Source organism: Charadrius vociferus, unplaced genomic scaffold (genome assembly GCF_000708025.1).
Source record: "Charadrius vociferus isolate BGI_N301 unplaced genomic scaffold, ASM70802v2 scaffold291, whole genome shotgun sequence".
Lineage (NCBI taxonomy): Eukaryota > Metazoa > Chordata > Aves > Charadriiformes > Charadriidae > Charadrius > Charadrius vociferus.
The window spans coordinates 1,026,700-1,043,433 of NW_009646958.1; the positions used below are offsets into that span (position 1 = coordinate 1,026,700).

At 46.0% G+C, this 16,734-nt stretch overlaps 1 protein-coding gene across 2 annotated transcripts in view; it reads right to left on the reverse strand.

Annotated features, from left to right (window-relative positions):
- Window positions 1-5: 5 nt before the first annotated feature.
- The window catches only part of KDM4B (lysine (K)-specific demethylase 4B), an 85,401-nt gene continuing 68,672 nt past the window's right edge, over window positions 6-16,734 (reverse strand). For both annotated transcript variants that reach the window (XM_009895182.1, XM_009895181.1), the window contains 9 exons: window positions 16,347-16,569; window positions 13,590-13,666; window positions 13,345-13,400; window positions 12,758-12,866; window positions 6,350-6,535; window positions 6,043-6,207; window positions 5,175-5,294; window positions 2,287-2,379; window positions 6-407 (listed from right to left, as the gene is read on the reverse strand). In XM_009895182.1, the coding sequence (XP_009893484.1) occupies window positions 222-407; window positions 2,287-2,379; window positions 5,175-5,294; window positions 6,043-6,207; window positions 6,350-6,535; window positions 12,758-12,866; window positions 13,345-13,400; window positions 13,590-13,666; window positions 16,347-16,569 (1,215 nt within the window). In that variant the 3' untranslated portion in view covers window positions 6-221. The remainder of the gene's footprint in view (window positions 408-2,286; window positions 2,380-5,174; window positions 5,295-6,042; window positions 6,208-6,349; window positions 6,536-12,757; window positions 12,867-13,344; window positions 13,401-13,589; window positions 13,667-16,346; window positions 16,570-16,734) is intronic.

Sequence of the window (16,734 nt, forward strand, 5' to 3'; positions counted from 1 at the left end):
AAGCTCCCTACTCTATTGGTGAGCAACGTCTGGCAAAGGAGAGGTAGCGTGCAGCCAGACGGGGGTTTCTTGCAGTTCAAACCAAGAGCAGACGAAAGAATTCACAGCAGGCTATTGCACAAGGATGGCCTTCTATTCCACAGTCTCCTGGTTGGTTTTTTCCACAGGCTTGAAAAGGGTTAATTTAATTTTTTATTTTTTATTTTTTTAATTAATCCTGGTTAAAACATGTTGCTCTGAGTTCCAGGCTGGTACTGTGTCTGCAACAGGCTCTCCATAAAGGCCAAGTAATCTGGGTTTTGTCCGTATTCTTCGGGATTTCTTGAATTCCCCAGCCGGGGGCGCTTGGCTGCTCTCACTTCGTCTCCCGAAAATACATCTTCCTGAGGAGCCCCAGTGCTGAGGGACTGCGGGAGACAGGAGAGTACAGTCATTAGAGGCACAGCAGGAGAAAAGGGGTGCAAACCGTGGAGCATGCTTGCGCGACAAGGGAGCAGGGCTGGCGAGCCAACAACTTGGTTCAGAGTATTTCTGTAGGAACAGCAAGCTCCGAAACATGCAAAACACACGGCTGAAATGAAACATTCTGGGTGTCTGAAACCAAACTGCAAAGAGAAACCCTCGAGCTGCCGTCTTTCTTTCACTTCAGCTCCTGCCTTGCCGACTCTCTGTTTACTCCTATCCTCCTCTGCCTCTTCGGGTTATTCACTCCTAGCAGAAGGCACAGAGGAAATTGGGGCTTCCCCCATGTCTTTAAGGAAAAGACCCAAAGAAAGCATTTGGGGATCACTGTACAAACAATTGCTTCTGTTCGTCCTGCTCTTACGCTCTCAAATGAGATGCGTTTCCTGGCAGAAGTGAATATCTCCTATCGCTTTGTTCCTTTGCTCTGTTCTACGCTAAAGCACTGTGAGCATCACTTCCCCAGAGCGCAGTCTAACGCTTCTGGCAGCAGAAAGTAGGAGAGAAAAGCCTCAACTTTCAACCAGACCTGAAGCTTTCTCTACTCACTTTCCAGCTTGCATTCCTTTCTCTGGAACTGTTGGAAAGACTGATGGCTCCACTGCAGAGACTATGTTTCTTTCCAACTCCTGGACTTCAGGGCTCCAATACATTGTCTGTATTATTAGACAAGCTTAAATAAACTGCTTGTGCTTTAATAAACTATTGTGCACGTCCTAGAGATTAATTCTCAGGTGCTTATTTGCCACCAAAAGTTTTTCAAGGATAACAAGGTAAATTGTTGCTAACCTCTAAAATTTATGCCATGAGGTCTTATTGAGATAAAACAACCTCAAACAAGATGGAGAAGCCCTCCAGAGCTGTATCACAGGAAGCATTTTACAAGTGGTTTTGGGGGTAAACCCCTTGAAGATCTCATGCATAAGGAAACGACGTTTTCCTCCAAATTGCCATCAGCGCCGCGGCACAAGTGCCCGTCACCTGGCCGCCTCCGACCATGTGCATCTCGCACTTCTGCTAGCGGCCACGGATTCACAGGGTCGGTGAATCGCTGGTTTAGGGTGGCACGGCAATTCGTATTTTCCCAAGGGAAGGTTTTTGTCTTGTAAGAAAGACCGAAGCCCACAACCTTATCACGGGTTAACTGTGTGGATGGTGGTTGACATAACAGACATTTAGAATGAAGAAGAAAACTGAATGTTCTCCATCTGCATAGAAACCAGTCTCATCATTTGTTTACATGAGACGGATTTAAAGGCTAAAGCACCAGGTTTGAAAACACCCAGCAAGTCTGGAACCAAAAAAGCTATGAAATAAAGCCCTTATATTTTCTAGGCTCAATAATTCCATTGTATGCAGTTAAAGACAGCTTGAGCTTTTAGATTAAGAGTTTTATAGGTAAGAGCTACGTTCCAAATCTCCTATTTGGTGAGAAACGGGGGTTTCACCCCACGCCGCTCATCAGCTCTCCAGAAACCGCTTAGCTGTAGATCAATTCACCTCACTTCTGATGAAGGGCAGTACTCAGACGGAAGGGCAGTCCATATAACCTAATTCACGTGGCGTAAAACGATACGAACATAATCTTTTAACCAGGGAAAACAAAAAATCAGACCTGAACATGTGAAAGGGAAAACCATCTATATGCTTCTCAAGCATTTGCATCAAGGATTTCTTCTACTCTACATATTTTGCGAATGACGAGTGGTTTTACAGCCACAGAAACTGGCGGCTGCTTTCACTTAACGTCTAAACAATACGCTGAGAAAACCTGACTGAGTACCGCAAACCACAGCCGTTCTGCTGCTCCCGTTTGATACCCACCAGGCGAGACTTGACTCTCTTGGGAAGCTCTTCCTCCAAGGTATAAATATCACCACGCTTTACCATGAGTTGGGAACCATCTTCAAACTCAACCTGTAGAGTGGCAGAAGAGGGAATAAGAACGTGGCCTCTACATTTGCAGTACCTCAACAGTCCATTCCCCGACTACACCGCACACGGTCCCCTCAGGGGAATACCACGGAAGCGTCAGGGGGCAGCTCCCACGGATGATCCCTTGTTCTTGGCACTGCAGGTCTCTAGGATTGCTGCAGAACAGAGCCTTTTGCCAATCCCTGAAGCGTTTTAAGGATGCTGAACCCCAAAAGTGCTGGTTTCGGTGCTGCTCGAGCACCCCTGTCCTGTCAGGCCCACGGGGTTTCATTCAGTGCTCCCGTGGATCCTAAAATGTCCGTAATTCAGCTGGAGCACTGTGTCTATGCTGCAGTCAGAACACTAGAGATTTCTACTGATTTTTGATTCAAATCCTGAAGAAAAGAAGCTTTTCACTTACAATAAAAGGCAGCCCTGTATTCAGGCAATAAGAATTGCTTTCATCTTAAACAAAGCGCTTTCGTACGTCATAAGGAAACAACTCCAGCTACTAAAATACATTTGTATCTTAACAAGCAGAAATAGTCAGCCAGGTACAAAACCCAGTGGTAACTCCTTGCGTCAAACCTTTTTTGCTCAGCGCTGATTATATCATGAATTATGCATCAGATGTTACAGGAACGTTTATTCATGGAAACGTGCATCTAAAAATGTTAGAACTATTAAAAGTTTTTAAGAGATTCTCATTTCCTTTGCTCAAGACTTATTAAGCGTTTCTGGGTAACGGAGAAGGACCTACACCACAGCTCAACATGGGATGGCGGGTTCGGACTGGACACACGCAGAAGGAAGAAAGCATCTGTGCTGGGAAGTCCTCCTCCGGCGCTGCCCGGGGCTCGCAGCACATCGCTTGGGCCAGCAGAGTGACGCCCGCTGCGGTCCCGTCCCTGCGCAGCACACGTCCGCTGCAACAACTACGCAGGCGGGAGAACAGGCTGTGAAAGACGAGCTCTGCTCAGCCGGTTTAAGACGCCACCGGTGCCATTTACTCTCTGGTTTTACAGAGCAGCACCACCGTAAGGAGTCAGAGGGAAGAGGAATGAGGAGGTTCGGCACAAGCAGATCGCGCTCTGCCATTTCCACTACACCAGCTCCGCTTCTCGCAGTGACATCTTAAACTAGCACGGAGTGGCTGCAACTTGTTTATTTACGTTCCAAATTACTCGTATGGCTTAGACCCTGTTATGAGCACACATTAGGGCAAGTTAAAAGACAGTCATTTGGGCTCAATTTTTTTTTTTAAAAAATATACACATCTAATCTTAGCACACAAAATGCAGAACTGGGAAGCTACTGCAAAATAAGACAAGTTTAAAATGCAAAAGCTAATCCAGGCTGTCTCCCTAGGAACACATTTATTTCCTAACAAATCTGGCTCTGTGTTTTTAAATATAATCCTATTTCAAACCAGATAGAAGAGATGCACCATAAGTACCGGAAAAGTATCTACAGAGGGAACCACTGTGGAAGGCTTTCCAGGCTATTTTCCCCCCCGGAGAAGAGCTTTACATACAGCTAACTGCATGATTTGAAAAACACACGACTCCTCATGCCTATTTTCCCGTCAGCTGGCACTATCAGTGGAATAGCCTACTTCTAATTATTGTACCTTCGAGAAATCAATGACAATTTCCTATCCTGTGATTAAACTGGAAAGCATGCAGAACAACAGATCTTCACGGAACTATAGATTGTACTTATTCATAGCCAGGGTCACCTCAGATCACAACTCCTCTGAAGCAGTTAACATCCATCAAACACAGCGGACAGACTGTTAACTGACGAGGTGGCATTGTGCTCTGCACACACAGACGTGAAACACTGTGTGTAGAAAGGACAGAAACCAGAACCCCATTTCGAACAAATACAAGATACGGGACTTCATTTGCCTTTTGTCCAGCAGCATTCATCTCTTAAAAATAACAATTATTTGTAAATTTCAGCATATGTTTTTCAAGAGGATGTGCACAAAGTATGCTTTCCAAATCACTCCAACGTTCAACTTCTTGGTACCATTGTTAAGGGATTTAATTAAATGAATGCATTGCATTTTATAAAACCTTCTGTGCTGAAGTACTAACACTGCGTACCAGGTTAAATCTTCCTTTACTGACTGTTACAGCCTTCCACAAACACAAATCCCGTATGTGGAACAGACTCAAAAAAAAAAAAAAAAGCTGCTGTTTTTTTCCTCACCTTCAAACCAGAGATGGTGAGAGTGTGTGAGACCAGAGAGTGAGGGCTTCCAGTTCCTCACCCAACAGCAGCAGGACATCACCCCCACACGCTGCTGCTGCTCCACACAGTACCCTCCCACGACCAAAGGATTATTCCCCCCCCCTTGAAGTAGTCTCCTGGCCCATCTTTTCCCTTACTTCCTCTAAAAGTGTTGAGGAAAGTTGCAATTACTGACTCCGGGGGAACTCGAGGTGACGACTCAGCTCCAGCCACAGGACAGCCATCAGAGAGCGGTTTGAGTAAGTCACTTTTGACCCGAGTCAGATCTGAGCTATACGGAAAAGGGCGAATTTATTTCATATTTTAAAAGCAGATACAGTCTTGCCATATGTCTATCCATACAGCCACATTCTGCCACAGAAAATTTTACCCTGATCCTACTTTAACATTCTATTTCACTTCAGACTATCAGCAGTATTCACTGCAGAAGGCAAATTCTCCCTTCGTGATCAGAGCAAGCACACGACACTGGTGCGCCACACAATTCGAGCAACAATCGGACACGTTGACGTGAAGTATGTCAACTCTTCCACACTCACCTGGTAAATCTGACTGATCTGGGCTGCGATAAACTTGGCCTTATAGATGATTCCATCTGTCCACTGGAGCTGAACCAGCTCGCCCTCCGGAGGGGGCCCCATCTGGAGGCAGTCTCTGCTCTGGAGGCACAGAGGGAAAGACGTCAGACGGCCAACGCAGACGCAGCTCAAGAGCTAAAGAGGTGTGGTAAAACCACTGCGCGAGGAAGTTGCTACACCACACTATAATTAAGCGTAAGAAAGTTTCTGCATTTGTGATTAACTTCAGTCTTCTCAAACAAAACCATTAACCAGTGAGAGACCAGAAATAAACACTCGCACCTCCTCCTGGTGACCGGACTCAGTTCTAGGAAAATTCTCATTACAAATCCCCAAACATCAACAAAAACAAGCGGGGTGAGCCGCTCTGTTTCACATGGTGAATCAGACACACGCAGGAAAGGAATGCACGAGCAAAATCCTCCAAACCTTCCTGCTCTTAGGTGAATCCCCTGTTTCGAACCTGAAGCGCTTGCAGACAATCTGCTTCCCCCATGAATCACACTTGTCAGTTGCAAAATAAGAGATTATTCAACCGCAAAACAAATAGGAAACAACTTAAAACAAACATTGCCTTTTGTTAAGTGATCTGCATATCGCAAAATCCCATCTTTGTAAAGGAACAAAAAAAAAAAAAGAAATGAGGTAATGTCACAAACAACAACGGTAACGAAGAGCAGTACGAGTTCTTCCATGCAAGCAGTAACTTTACTTTTTCAATTATTTTTAAGTTTTACTTTGTTGTTCCACCCCAAAGCGCCCAGAAAAGTAACGCATTACGCTTTGTACTCATGTATAACGGTAATGGTCTCCAGAGAGAACTGCTTACAATAATGCTTTCTGGGTAAACGTTGTCACTGTATGAACCATCATCAAAGTTTACTTCGTAGAAAGTCTGTGTTGTCATGCCAATCACTTTACATCTGTAGTAGAGTCCATTCCGGTTCTTTGTGATCACAGTCTGTCCGAGGGTCACCTCCCTTCGAAACGGAATCTGTGTTACGGGGAAAAGGCAATAATTTGTAATCACAAAAGCTGCTGCAAAAATATCTTCACAGAGAAATTGTTTACACAAAAAAAAACCCAAACCAGAAAATGAACAACCCCCCCCCCCAAACCAACCCCCCAAAACATACATTCTGGTTAGCTGCTTTGTGTTTGAAGCAAGTGATGGACACGACATAGGGCCAGTCATCTGGCTCCATGGGGACGCCGGCCGCGTGCGCACAGGTGACGTGGAAGGAGGTGGAGCAGTGCTCGTAGGAGCACTGGATGCAGGCGCCGGACACCTTCTTCATCCGCTTCCGACAGTACACGCATTTCTGAAAAGAAGCACAGGGCGGCGTTACGCAGCTGCTTTAACGCAACGCACAGCACCGTCCCCGCCTCGGGGGACAAGTCGCTGTCATTCGTGTCCAGGGCACAGACACCACCGCCAGAAACGGTGCTGTTGCCTGCTGAGAGGTCAACTCCAACGCTGCCAGAGTGGCCCACTTCCTCTTGCCCGGACTCACTCCTAAGCCCAGAAACCACAGCAGATACGAACTTCTCATTCCCCTCAACATGAGGACACCTACCAGGGACTCAGCCCGCCAGAACCTGGCGGGACAGTGAGTGGATTTAAATCCCAGAGGAGACCCTGGTCACCGGAGGGCTGAGAGAAAGGGAGGGCGAAAGAGGCAAACACACGTCAGCGTTGGTAGGGAACTGGTACAGCTCAGCATGCGCCCTCCTGAGGTGTACAAAACGTACCCACGTTAACTCAAAGAGCAGCTGGATCTTCACAGGTACCCCGCTAGAAAAGAATGTTTTCATTTTTTGAAAGAGCGGAACGCAGAATAACCGTGTAATAATTTGTTCTATTATATTTAATGGAACATCATACCTATTACTTCTAACAGAATATAATTTTATATAATGGAACAAAAATATTGCGTGTTTATTTTACACACACGAGCACATCAACCATAAATGGTTTATTGGTACCCGTGTCAGATTAGCTGTTGTAGTTAACTCAGTCACTGTTTTGCAAACAGAAGAAATAAAAGCATTGTACCAAACCCCAGAATTACAGGGGGGAAAAAAAGGTATGAAATCTTTTGGTATTTTTTTAAACTCATTTTTTGCAAAGCAGATGCAGTTATTAGGCTAATCTAATTCGACAGCACTTGGAGGGGGAGAGGCAATCAACATCAAGATGTGTGACTGCTTTAAAAAGAAATCTGAAATTTTTCAAAGCTAAAAATGATGCGCCTTATGGCACTGCAGACTTGGCAGCAAGCGTTAGGTGCCAGTGAGGAACAGGACACATTTCCTCGTTCCCTAACAGCACCAAATTCTCGTTTCCAGCCCCTCAGAAATACAGAAGAGAGATTTGGGGAATCCCAATCTAAAGAAATTGAAGTTGGGCACTTGCATAACGTTTCCAGGGCACTATTTGGAAACGCCATGGTTAGCTTTCAGCATTTCAAGTCTAGGGAATCTGTCAGTGATCGATGGCATCTCCTTTACCTTATCTGAGGCTTGGACAAGGCAAATGGGGGACAAATTAATATCACACACGAGACGAACACGCATTTTACTTGTTAGAATGAACGGCTCATATAAATAAAATCCGGAGAGATATTACATGCCCATGAATCTGACTATACAGCTCTGCAATTTATTTATTACAAAGAAATAATTTCCACATAAGGAGGAACAGAGGAAAGCAGTGATGGGCAGTGCCCGTTCCCAGACGCCCATCCCCAAAGCCCACCACACCGCCGCCCCCAATCCATCCACTCAGCTGAACACACACGTCCTGTAAACATACTACGGTACTATGAATGACAAGATTCTTTTTCTTTCTGCGGTATCTGATATTAAACAGAGCCTCTTCCCCCTCTCTGTCGCTCCTCGTGGCCTCTCCTTTACCTCCCTCCCGTTAAAGCAGTGCTCAAAGTACACAACATTACAGAACACGACCTAAATTTTAAGATCCGTATGAATTACGACACCCCATGGGATTAGAAAGGCAACATGAGCTGCTGGAGATGACGCAATAAGCCAATACAACCCCCAGAAGTACAAATTCACGCTGCTTCCAGACCTGAGCTATCTTAAAAGCGTACCCTCAAAAACGTGAAGAGTGGTGTCAGGCTATAAACTATCCAGTAGATGCAAAATAAGAATTGCCAAATTTCGGCGTTAATGTTTTATTTGTGTTATCACACCTAAGAGCCTGCGTTAGCTGCAACACGTTGCCGAGACAAATAAAAGACCATTCCTTCTCCAAAGAGCAGGAACGCTTTCTTTTTCCTTGAAAGCAAAACGCGCCAAAGAAAGGGCGAACGTTCCTCCCATTTGTGCGCACCACCACCGCCCCCCGAGGGGCGCTGCCCCACGCGGGTGTGCCATAAGCCAAATTCACATCCTGCGAATTAACTGAACTCGGCGTGTTTACACCACAGATTCATTTGGCCTTTTTAACTTGAACTGACAAAAGCCAGGAAATTCAAAGCCAGAGCCTTAGTGCTGCCAGAATGTGGTTTTTTTAGTATTTAATAAGCGATGCCTTTATCGCTCCGTAAACCGTGTTCAAAAGGCAGATAAGCACCCCAGCAAAGCGCGCAGCAGGAACGGGGCGCTGAAAGCAAGTCAATAGCAATGAGATCTCATTATTAAACTGCCAATACCTAATTCCCCCGCCAGCAGGGCCAACCGCCTCTCGAGGCAGCGTTAACCCTCCAGTGTCGGGAATCCGCCTTTGCTGACGCCAACGGGACTCTTCCAAGCCGGAAGGATTCGCACGCACCTAACGACAGCCCAGCGGCCAGGCGAACTCCTCGTGACAGGCAGAAGAGCTACACCGATGGAATATTCAGAGCACATGTGATCAAAGGATAAAGAAAAACGTGAGCTCCAGCGAGACTGAAACGTAGAAGATGGTGGGAGGAGTGAAAACATAAAAGACCTGGAAGAGCGGGAGATGAGACGGACAGAAGCAGCGGCGCCAATTGCTGGGGTAAAGCGGCACATGTGGATTTAAAGACATTTTCTGTGGGAGGAGAGGTGCAGGGAGAGAGAAAGGTCTAAAGCACAGGAGAAAAATCTTCCGAATAAATGCCCACCGGAGAGTCGGGTCATAGCTGAGCGTAAGAAATGGGCTGTCTCCTGCATGATGAACGCCGCAATTCATTTGCTCCACTGAGGAATGACAGCTAATTATTCCAAATTTCCACGTCATAAATAATTCAGGCGCGCAGGCCCGGAATACACCATCAATCAGGAAGCATGCAAACCCCGTTCTTCAAAATGATGCAATACCCACAAACGGACTGAAAAGTCTATGCTTGAAAGGGAAGGGCTGGCGCACGCTCAAAGAGGAGATACCTTTAAACAGATAACTGCAACTCCTTCTTACCTCGGCCCTCTCACAGTAACTTAAAACAATACAAACATACATATATATATATAAATTCAGAGATAACCCCTACCCCCTGCCCTTCACTAGCTTCATTCATTCACTTCAGCTGTCCCCAACCCTCACATCATTCCTTCTCTTGTTTTCCATCTTTTTCAGCAATGAAGGCCATCGCTCTAATTTTATGTAGTCCTGTATCAACTCTGTCACTGCCAAAGTCATCAGACCCAACACCACCTTTTAGTCACCTTCAGTTTATCTTCCTAAATGCAGGTGCACACCTCCAAAAACCAGGCACTCTCCTCCAACTCCTCCACTGCCTACTCGCGTGCTCCATGGATTTCCTGCATATTCCTATGAAAAACGCTAAAACTCTCCATGATGGCTCGTGAGTGTGTTTCTCCACACAATTGTATGCAATTTAAATTTTCCTTTGTACTTCTTCACACACTACACCAATCCTATAAGCAGCGCTGCCTTTACATTCTGTCAGCCAAATTAATTTTTTTTTTCCAACCTTTACCTAGTTCACATCTCTAAAACCCACTTCAATTTTAGCTCAAGATAATTTATTTGCTTTCTTTCCTGTAGTAAACGACATACACAGTGTAAGTGGTAACACCACCAACTGTTTCAAACACACATCGACAGCACTTGTGTACATATGTATAGAATCACAGACTGGTTTGGGTTGGAGGGGACCATAAAAGCTCTCCCAGTGCCACCCCCTGCCCTGGGCAGGGACACCTCCCCCCAGCCCAGGTTGCTCCAAGCCCCGTCCAACCTGGCCTTGAACACCTCCAGGGATGGGGCAGCCACAGCTTCTCAGGGCAACCTGCCCCAGGGGCTCACCACCCGCACAGCAAAGAATTTCTTCCTCATATTTCATCTAAATCTCCCCTCTTTTAGTTTAAAACTGTCACCCCTCGTCCCACGGCTCTCACCCCATCGCTCCCCTCCCTGATCCAGAGTCCCTCCCCAGCTCTCCTGGAGCCCCTTTAGGCACTGGAAGGGGCTCTCAGGTCTCCCCTTTTTCGCCTTCTCTTCTCCAGGCTGAACCCCCCCAACTCTCCCAGCCTGTCCTCCCAGCAGAGGGGCACCAGCCCTCCCAGCATCTGCGGGGCCTCCTCTGGCCCCGCTCCAACAGGTCCATGTCTCTCCTATGTTGGGGGCTCCAAAGCTGGAGGCAGTACTCCAGGTGGGGTCTCCCCAGAGCGGAGCAGAGGGGCAGAATCCCCCCCTCGCCCTGCTGGCCACGCTGCTGCTGATGCAGCCCGGGATACGTACATGGATACACACTGTAAAGGCATTCACAAGTACAGATCAACAGAGCAGAAAGATTTTTATCATCAGTCTAAATACAACAATACCTGCCTGATGACATTCTTGAACACAGATTAATTAGGCTGAAGGTCTACTTCTTACATCCTAACAGCTGGGCTGGCTCTACAGGGGCACCGGGCATCTCACAGAGGGATCACACTGGCATGGGAAACTCAAGACCAAGACCTGAACCTGTGTCCAAAGCTACCTGGAGTAGACAACGTGCCCTCCTGGCAGCGTCCTACAGCTCCTGGCAGAAATAAAACACCGTTACACCTCTAGAAAAGTTACTCTGATGATGATGAAGCAGTGTGCAGCACCACCCATGCTAACGCGTCCCAGGAGCAGTGCTTACAGCCAGGCTTTGGCAAGAATTGAGCTCCAAGCCAGGCTCTTGCTAACTTCAACGTAAGGAACAGGTGCCTGTAAATCACATCGTTAGACTGTGAAAGTCAAGGTTCTTCATATAAAAATTCTCCACCTTTCCTGAGAAAGAAGAAAACATGAGGTGCGAATGGAATACAACACTGAAGAAATCAACAAAACTGTGAAGCTTTAATTCAGGAAGGAAACCTGAAGACGTGCGGTAGGTCTGTGCAGAGGCCGCGGGTGGCACAGCCAGCGCTTCGGAGCAGAGCGCAGCTACAGAGTTTTACGCACGTTAATACCGCCCTGGCTCTGCAGGGCAGTAAGGCAGCCAGGGAAGAGTTAAAGAATTAAGTCATGTTCCCTTGTGAGGCTCCATTAAGCAATACAAGTGAGTCTTGTGTAAAAGGATTCCTAGTTCATCGCTACAAGTGTGGGTAATGAAGAGGATGCATGCTGGAAATGTCAGATGATCCATAAAGAACCACTGCTGCAAGATTTATCACTCTCGCATCACACTGCTCCGTCACCCCACCTGAATAATGAATGCTTTTTACGTTCACATTTGTGTACAAAACCCATTTGCACAACAGAGAAATCACTCTGGAAGCAGACAGAGATTCTTCCTAATCTCTCACCCAGGCCCCGGCCGCCCGCGCCGCGGAGCTGCGCCGTTAAGGAATACATCAGCGCTAACCAATGCATCACTGCTGCAGCACCCTCCCTCGCACCCGCTCCCAACTGTCGCCCGGCTGACTTCTGTACGAAAAAAGCAGCAAAAGCACAATTTATTTTGCAATAACACACTATAGTGATGGGGCATTAACGAACATTAAGATTAATTGCTCTGAGCTAATGAATCATCCATTACTAATCTCTCAGATGAGGCTATGCAACTAAATAACAAGCTGTAGCTGGACTTTTATTAAATTCTCTGCAGAGTCTCACCTTGCAGTCCTGGCCACAAAGAAATGTTTATTAATTTCTACAAGAGATTTCTTGATAGAAAAAGAGAAATATTGTAAAGAAAGATGAATGAAATCAAAAAGGAACAAGTCAGGAATACGTCAGCTTCTCTCTAGTTACCCCATCCCTTCTCACTCCTGCCGTGCAGTACTTCCAGTAAATGAAGCTCTCGGGTAGTTTCCACCCGCCTGCCAGATGGGAAAGCGTCCCAGGCGCTGCCCAGGGTACGAGCGCACTCCCAGAGAGTAAAGGCAGCTCTGGTAATCACAACTTGTCTGTGTGTCCAAGTACTGAGGCAGTACCTCAGAAAACACCCAAATAACACAGCTTCCTGCTGCATTTGTTGGAAATCAGAGCGATAACATCACCCTCCGATCTCAGCTACTGTATGATCCCACACAATGTTTTTCTGTCTAGTTAAAGCCTTTTTGTTTTTCTTTTGGCTCCTGTTCACAAACGCGCTCTACAGGTACCAGACACCTACCAGTTTCCATCTCTGCTCCGGAATAGCACTGATATCCACAGGATGACGCTCTATTACATTGAGAAAACGGGCCTCGGGCACAGCAATAGCACAGATTATATGGATCCACCTGGAAAAAAAAAGTTGGAGAGAAATCAAGAGTCTACCATTGTTTGAATTAAATACTCAAGAGGGCAGTTAACATTTCTCCAGCTCCCTCAGTATCAAGGCACATTTACGGCGGTTGGCAGCCTTGGCAACATTACCAACTGACTGTTAATCACAGTCCCACCAGGTAAATGTCTCTGGAACGACAGGGATCAACCTTCTTATGCATCTGATCTCATGTGACACTAAACATTCTCTGAAAAGACTTTTCTCTGAGAATGAACCCAATTTAACAGTGTTTGGAGCCGCATTACCCCTGCTCCTGGGAAGCCTGGTGCAGAGTGTAAGACAGCACAGTTATTCAAGCTCATCCTGCCAATTTAGTGAGCAGTAGTTACCTCCATAATGCCAAAACTAGCTGCTACACTGGACACCAAATTCCCAACACTAGAACATTACATGCAGTATGGACAGTCAAAATATTTAAGAACATCACTTACCGCCCATCAGTGGTCATCTGAAGAGCTCCTCCCCTGAGATTACAGAGGCAGCATTCCTGTAGGAACAGAACTCCTTCAGAACTGGACCAAAAGGCTCTGTCAGATTGCCTGTCCTTCCCCAAAACTGACTATACCACGTCTGGGATGCAAAGGCAAACCGCACCCTCCCACCACCCGTCTCTGTTGAAGTATCCAATTAACTCCCACAGTAAGTTTTCTTCTGTCTACAGACGAGCAATGCTTACCGCTGCCCACGCGTTGGCCGAGCACCGTGAGCACGACCAACTTTCATTCACCAAATCCGGACGTATTCCATAACAGCCTGAAAGAAACAAAGCGATATCCTTCAGAGTTTTACTAACAGATCTGCAGTATTGACTCATTGGACTTTTCAATTCAGAAACATCTTTGAAATCAGGTGCAGCATTTGAATAACTATATTCAACAGTCTAGGCTCAGACAAAAGTCGTAAGAAAAGTCATCCTAGGGAAGGGGGGGGGCAGAATTTGGGACCAGCAGGTCTAAAACCAAACAAAACCACACACAGATAACCCTCAACATACTTTTTCCCCCTCTTGCGAGGATTACAATAGCAGTACTTGGATCCTTCAGGCAAGAACTGGGCTCAAAAATGATGCTACTACTGCTGGAATGCACTCGCACAGCAAAACAGTTCAGATCACTGAATTTGAGCACGACTGAAGCAGTCATCTTTGCTCGGTGGTATTATGAGGAAGGACAAATTCACTAATGTTGCAAGGAAATGAAATACACGCATTTCACATATTTAACAGTATTTAAACTAATACTGATCTCTGGTTATATGAAGTGAAGAAACATCTGACTTTACAGAGCGTCAACGGCTGTAACATGCAAGCACCAAATCCTCCTACATACTTCTCCGCAGCACCAAAATAGTAAAGTGGTATTATACTCATTATAAAGAGAGGGAAATAAGACCGAAAAAAGCCCTTAAAATTCTGTAAAAGGCACTGAGATTTGCCACTGAAGATAATAGGAACAAGACATACAAATACTTTTGAAAAATGGATCTACGTGATTCCCGCAAGCTCGCAAAGAAAGCCTGTAGCAGAAAACTAAACATGCCACAAATTGCTGGCCAGCATCCCAGCTAACACAGAGTCCACCCCATGGCCTTTCCCTATCCTCACAAAATCGCACATAAAACTTCAGCTGGAGAGTCTCCAATTACCGAATTAAACTTGCAAGAAGTTATTCAGAAGGCACTGAGGCTGCCACAATAACCTGATTTATAAAAATCATCCGCTTAACCAGATAAACACTATGTCAAAAGGAGTCAATAATATAGATCCACAGCTGTCTCCCACATCTGCAGACTCTTTTCATCATATGGCAAATCAAGAAAGATTCACCCCAGTCCTAGAAAACGGGCAGGGGTGTCGAGTCGAAAAAACTGATCTGGAAACCGAGCTGAGAGAGAGCAGTCGCCCTTAACCGAAACACTGCTGGAGCTCAAACCGGGGTAGAAGAGGCTGAAATTTCAGCACTGATTTCTTGCCTCGGGACCACAGGTAGCTGGGCTGCGGGACCTGAGGGGAGAAAATCCCACTAACTGAACGCCAGATTGTCCCGTAACGATGATCCTAATGCAACAAGAAAAGTATACTCTTTTTAAGGACTATGTCAATGCCTTATAAGCCCAGAAACCTTCACAAAAGCTTTCTTCGCCATGCGTCCTTGCCGATGTCATAACCTAGCACAGTTGGGTGAGGGCACTTCTCCATAACGAGTAGACTGCCAACTGGTTTTACAGCGTGCTGTCAGATTAACCGAAATACACCTCCCCACTGCAATCCTGCAATAAAAGCAAATGGATTCTCTGCAGCAAAGTCAAAGGAACATCACAGTCCAGAAGTACAAACAGCAATGAGGAAACAACAAGACGCCGGAGACCACATCAGACTAGATTTAACTTCTATCCTATCCTCAAGGGTAGAGCACAGCCAAAATAGAAAGCTGAATTTCTCTACGCCCCGTCTGAGCCTGCGACCTAACATCACCGTGCCCACATCCCTCTGTCCCTAAATAGAATCTGGCCACCGAAACCCCTTTGATAGACTGGACTATTGAAGACATATGGACGTACAAGAGGCAGTAGCCTGTTCTGACCGCTGCAGGGACCGCAATTTGTGAAGTAAGAAAACAATCTTCATCCTCACGCTCGCTCTGCACCACCCGCTCGTACTGGCCAGAAGTGACCGCGATCACGGATGCAGTACAGAACTAGAAGGTGCACTGCAGTTCTCCGCAAGAGACCGTCCTGCCGAGCTGCACGGTGACCTGCCCGCTATGAAATTGGAACAACAAAAGTCATTCCAGCTGATGCAAGTCAAATAAGATTTCCCATCTGTCATGATCAAACAGCTGAACAGTAATTCGTCACATCTCCTAGTAGTTAACATTTGCACTCGTACATGTCGTACAATCTACAGTGAAGGTACACTCTACCAGGATTAATCAGATCTTCTTTTAGACGTAACTATCAGGGAAACAAACAGACATATGCTCCCTTTGTAATCAAGTGCCATTCCTACAAACAGTAACAGAGACACTAATAAAATATATCTCAGAAACTACTCCCTAATCTCTGATGCACGCAAGGACAATACAACCTTACCCAGCAGACCAATATTTGAAGAAGCAAAGAGTGCGATCGGCTTTGTGATTTCTGCTTTATTACAAAAAAATGAAAGATAACAAAAGAAAGACCCTTTGCTGTGAGACAGAGAAGACTCGGCCAACAAAACAAACAGTAAAAAGAATTATTTGTGTGTATTTTTAAGATCGGTGACTGACAAGATGGACTCGGATATACAGACACACTGGTACCCGAAAAGGAGAAAGCGGGAGTGACAGGTATAGCAAGCATGCCAAGAAGGAATTCAAATACAGGCAACAGACAAAGAAACTTCTGAGATTCTCAATACTCAAAACACTTCGGTGCAGAAGGCAACACTCACTGGCATGAACCTGCAGGCAGCATTTGGCACAGGATATCAAGGGACTGGTTCCATCCTCTCCAATGTATGAATTTGAAGGAAGGGGCTCTGTGTTTTCTCCGCTTGAGGTAAAGCACATCTCCGGGATCAGGGGCTTGGTCTTCTGTCCACACTTAGAAAGGTGGACGAAAGAGGTGGTCTCCCCTCCGGAGACTGGGAGAGCTTCTTTATCCATCTGTAAGGACTTCAAGAGAAAATACCATCACATGGAACCACCTCTCCCCCGGTCACAATTCTAACATTAAAGTCAGAGCACATTGCAGAGGAAAAAAAAAAAAAAAAGAGGGAAGAGGCATTCGCATGACAGCTTACTATGACTAAACAGTTAATACTGCTTAGCTGCGGCAAA